Source organism: Carlito syrichta, unplaced genomic scaffold, assembly GCF_000164805.1.
Source record: "Carlito syrichta isolate Samal-C Ts95f unplaced genomic scaffold, Tarsius_syrichta-2.0.1 Scaffold312962, whole genome shotgun sequence".
Classification (NCBI taxonomy): domain Eukaryota; kingdom Metazoa; phylum Chordata; class Mammalia; order Primates; family Tarsiidae; genus Carlito; species Carlito syrichta.
Window position 1 is genome coordinate 228,578 of NW_007257058.1, and position 4,847 is coordinate 233,424.

Sequence of the window (4,847 nt, forward strand, 5' to 3'; positions counted from 1 at the left end):
CCTCAGCCTTCCAAGTAGCCGGAATTACAGGCATGCACTACCATGCCCAGCTCATTTTTTGACTTATTGTAGAGATGAAGTCTCACTGCCCAGGCAGGTCTCGAACCCGCGGGCTCAGGCAATCCACTCACCTCAGCCTCCCAAAGGCGCGGGATGACAGGCTGAGCCACCCAGCCCGGCGAAAGCTGGAATTTTTTTTTTTTAAAAAGAGCAGGTAGATCTGCAGAGCTTCTCCTAGGAGGATGACGCCCAGACCAGTTCCTTGCACCTGCTGTGTTGGAGCTGAGGGGCTTTGATTTGGGGAAGGTGCGAAGAGGCAGAGGGAAGCCATGGGGCCGTTGGCTGGCAGAGCACAGGGCTGACACGCCCCCAAAGGAAATCACCAGGATCGATGGCCAAAACTGCTGCTCAGGCTTTAAGATAGTGCTGTTTGTGAAGCATCTACTATTTGCCAGGACTAGGCATTTTCGATACATTACCTGGCCCAATCCTTAAGATGGCTCTTCGAGCCGGGCTCCGTGGCTCAGCCTGGAATCCCGCGCCTTTGGGAGGCTGAGGTGAGTGGATTGCCTGAGCCCGCGGGTTCGAGACCCACCTGGGCAGCCAGACCTCATCTCTACAATAAAAATTAAAAAAATCAGCCAGGCGTGGTAGCGCATGCCTGTCGTTGCGGCTACTCGGAAGGCTGAGGCGGAAGGGTCGCCGGAGCCCAGCAGGTCGAGGCTGCGGTGGCCGGGAGCGGCCACTACACTCCAGTCTGGGCAGCGGAGTGAGACTCCACCTCAAAAAAAAGATTACTCTTCGAGGGAGGTGCTGTTATCACCACTTCACAGGTAAGGAAACTGAGGTCCAAAGAGGTTTAGCCACTAGCTAAAAGTCACAGAACTGTTGGCAAAGGGGCACCTCCCCTACCTCTTGCCTCTTTTCTGGCCATGTGATCTCTGCACATGCAGCTCTGCCAGCCAGTCTTGTACAGCCTGCAGAACCTTGAGCCAGACAAGCCTCTTTTCTTTATAAATTTCCCAGTTTCCAGTATTTCTCTATAGCAACACAAACAGGCTACAGCAAGGGTTCGGTTCTGTGTTCCCAGGAGAGGCAAGAGAGAGCTCACAGCGTGGGAAAGGAGTGATCTAGCCTGCTGCTCAGATGCCATGAGATTGAGGGAGGGTCAGTTGATGGGTAGAAATGGGCATTTGTGAGGTGCCCATATGCTGCACCACAACCACGTTTTACTTGTCAAGATGTCTGTTGGTCCCTGGATGATAAACTTAGAATCCTGTTAGGGTCCAGAGTTCTCAGTGTGAAGGAAATCTGGGGAAAAAAAGGTCGATCTGCACATTTGTCACCACCCACCATTTCTGATTCTGTCCATGCCAAAGGAACGGTCCCAAGAGGAGCCTTCACGCAGGTGTGCCCCTGGGAGCCCCTCGAGTCCATCAGAGTGGCCCGACCATCAGACACCTTCTCTCCCAGGAATGCCGGTCACCCTGCCAGGCCACTCCCTACCACAGGCCCTTGATCTGCCTACCTGTCTGGGTCCTTCAGAGCTTCGTCAAAGTCTAGGTTCAGTGCCTTGCACATTTGGGAAAGTGACAGCAGGTCTCCAGAGAAGGGCTGTTTGGGGAAACGCCACCGGTTGGTTGAGCCAATTGTCCGGCGCTCCAGCCGGGCTTTGCGCTGGTTGGTCATCAAAGAAAGAGGAAAAGTCGATCATGCTCAGTGATTTATCACAGAAACAAAGAACCGAGTTCCATATGTTCTCACTCATAAGTGAACCTTGAACAATTATAATACTATAAGAAAGGAACTGACCGTGAACAGTTATAATGCTATGAGAAAACGATTGGCAATAGTGGGAAACTGTCAGGAGAGGGACGTGGAATTGTCATTTGAGGGAAACTGCTAGGAGAGAGAGGGGCATACCTCATCAACAAGGGTACCTGCATGATCAACGTTTGTATACCTAACCCTGAATTGTACCCCACATCTCTATAATAAATAAATAAATTAAAAAATAAAGAAAAGAAAAAATTTTTTTCAACCTCTATAAATGTCAGATTTTTCAAACTGTCTAGCAGAAAGAAAATCGAGACAAATTTTACAATGCTGGTTAATTTTCAAATGTGGCTGATATTTCTCACAAGACATCTTCTCAGGGCAAAAATGCTATATTCTGTAGACCTAGGATCTCAAGCTACAAATTAATTTGAAATTGGATCTAGAAAAAGAGAAACCAGAGGAAAAAAATTAGGGAGGAGTATTGATTTGCTGGTAGCACTAAAGAATCCATAAGCAGGGATAGTATTATGCTTCAAGTACTGTTCTTTAAGTTCTTTTCCTAATTTGTTATTCACAGAAAGGCTAAACTGTGGTAATTTAGGGCAGTGATTTTTTTAAAATTGTGGCAAAATACACAAATCATAAAATTTTATCCATTTTATAGTATACAATTTAGTGGTATTTAGTACCCTTACAGTGTTATACAACCATCACCACTGTCTAGTTCCAGAACATTTTCATTACTCCCAAAAGAAATCCAGTGCCCATTTAACTGTCACTCCCCAATTCCCTTTCCCTGTGCCCTGGCAACCACGAATCTGCTTTCTGACTCTGTGGACGCCTATTCTGAGAATTGTGTATAAGTGGAATCACACAATATGTAGTCTTTCGTGAATGGCTTTTTTCACTTAGCACAGTGTTTTCAAGGTTCATTTATGTACCAGTATTTCATTCTGTTTTAAGGCTGAACCATTGCTGGGCTCGGTGGCTCAGCCTGTAATGCCATGCCTTTGGGAGGCCGAGGTGAGTGGATTGCCTGAGCCCATGGGTTCGAGACCCGCCTGGCCAACTTGGGGAGACCTCATCTCTACAGTAAATCAAAAAATTAGCCGGGCACGGTAGCGCGCGCCTGTAGTTCCAGCTACTTGGAAGGCTGAGGCAGGAGGATCGCCGGAGCTCAGCAGGTCGAGGCTGCAGTGGCCGAGAGTGGCCACTGCCCTCCAGCCTGGGCAACAGAGTGAGACTCCAACTCCAAAAAAAAAAAAAAAAACAGGCTGAACCATGTCCCGTTGTGTAAATATACCCCCTTTTGTCTTTCAATTCATCAGTTGATGGACACTTGGGTTGTTTTCACCCTTTGGCTATTGTGAATAGTGATGTTATGCATGTTTATGAACAAGTTTTTGTTTGAACACCTGCCTTTCAATTGACATACTCAGGAGTGAACCTGCTGAGTCATTGTGCAGGGACATTTACTTAGAAATTTCCTTGAGGACCTAAGAGGAATGTCAGTGATTTCCTTAAGGGAGAAGGACAATACCCAGCATGGATGTAAACCTTAGGCTGATGACTAACCTAGCAAGGAAAAAGGTACCAGGAGGGACCCATGGAAATGGGTGTAATTGATCCGAAGTCACCCAGGCCCAGTGGGAATTTAGGATCTAGGACAAGAGGTAGAGAGGCGGTGGGCCATGGAACGGAAAGCTGAGTTCGAATCTCGTCATTGCCACCTACTAGTTGTGTGACCTTGGGCACGTTGCTTAACCTCTTGAGGCTTTCAGTTCTCGTATGTAAGATGGGGATGATGACAATGACAATGATGACAGTGATGGTGACGCTGGTGGTTGTGATGATGATGTTGGCGATGATGGTGCTGATGATAGAATCTTGTGTCCAAAGTTGTTCAAAGTATAAAGTAAAGTTGGGGAAATGGGCCTTGGTGTAGTGCCTAGAATGTGGCTGGTGACTTAAAACTGTGGAATCTGAGCTTTGATGCAGTCCGGCTGAGGTGTGAGAGGTGAACAATGGCTGGCTCAGAGCAAGCCCACACTGCTTTATGGATGGTGCCGCCTGGACACACTCCTTACAGCAGAGTCAGCCAATAATGCTTGAGGTCTTCAGTGGTGCCGGGCCCAGCCCACGTGGAACTGGGTAAAATGACTGCAACCAAGTGCTTCTTCTCCACTACCTGCTTTCCTGTGAAGCTGATCTACTTACCGGATTCAACATTTTCATGAATGATAGTGGCGATTACACAGGGGGGAAGCAATAAGCACCTAAAAGACAAAAGAGCTAAATTGAAACTTTCAATACATTTCCAAAGGGCCTCTTCAAAATATTATGGAGGAGACTGGCCTAAAGAATCCATGTTTTGCCACAAAAGTAATAATGAGCAAGCCTCGAATAAGGGTAATTTATCAAATCAAGGGACTAATCCAGTTTTATAAACAGCACATTAGTAGACAGACAATTCCTTGCTACTGTGCTGGGGAAACAGCTCAGATAAAGCAAAACCGGAGATAACTCATGATTCCTCACCCTCTGCTAAGGTGACTATAGACAGGCTGATTGTATAACTGATCAGTCAGGCCAGGAAACTAAATGAGTGTTATTGACAATTAGGCCCAAACAATGGCATAGGCCAGAGCTGTCCTGAAGCCCAGTGACTGATGCCATCCTAGCTTCAAAGACCAGGAAAGAGGATGAGTTGAAGAACTTTCCAGCTGTCTCTGAATACTATCAGGGTAGTTTGGTTGCAAGCAACAGAAACACATCTGATTAAGGGTATGCCAAAAATTGTTGATGAGATTGATTGACAGGGTGGTGACGGGAGCAGGGTGCTCACAGACTCAAAGAGAAAACTGGAGAACTCTCATTGGGGAAGGACAGGAAGCAGTTATGAGGACCTGGGTGGCATGCATCTGTGGCTATCGTATCATCAGATGCTGCCTCTGGGACAAATCAGTTCCCCATGGTCAGTCTATGTGTGGTTCAGTTCAATCTAGCTTCTCAGCAAGAGGGTCTCACTGGCTTAGCTAGAGATGGTATGAGGGAAAAAAAGAAGCATT

General features: G+C 47.0%; 1 protein-coding gene across 1 annotated transcript in view; it reads right to left on the reverse strand.

Annotated features, from left to right (window-relative positions):
- The window catches only part of BTBD16 (BTB domain containing 16), a 68,741-nt gene extending 64,727 nt beyond the window's left edge, over nucleotides 1-4,014 (reverse strand). The window contains exons 1-2 of the mRNA XM_008070105.2: nucleotides 3,997-4,014; nucleotides 1,529-1,677 (exon numbers count right to left, since the gene is read on the reverse strand). Of these exons, the coding sequence (XP_008068296.2) occupies nucleotides 1,529-1,677; nucleotides 3,997-4,014 (167 nt within the window). The remainder of the gene's footprint in view (nucleotides 1-1,528; nucleotides 1,678-3,996) is intronic.
- Between the last annotated feature and the right edge of the window lie 833 nt (nucleotides 4,015-4,847).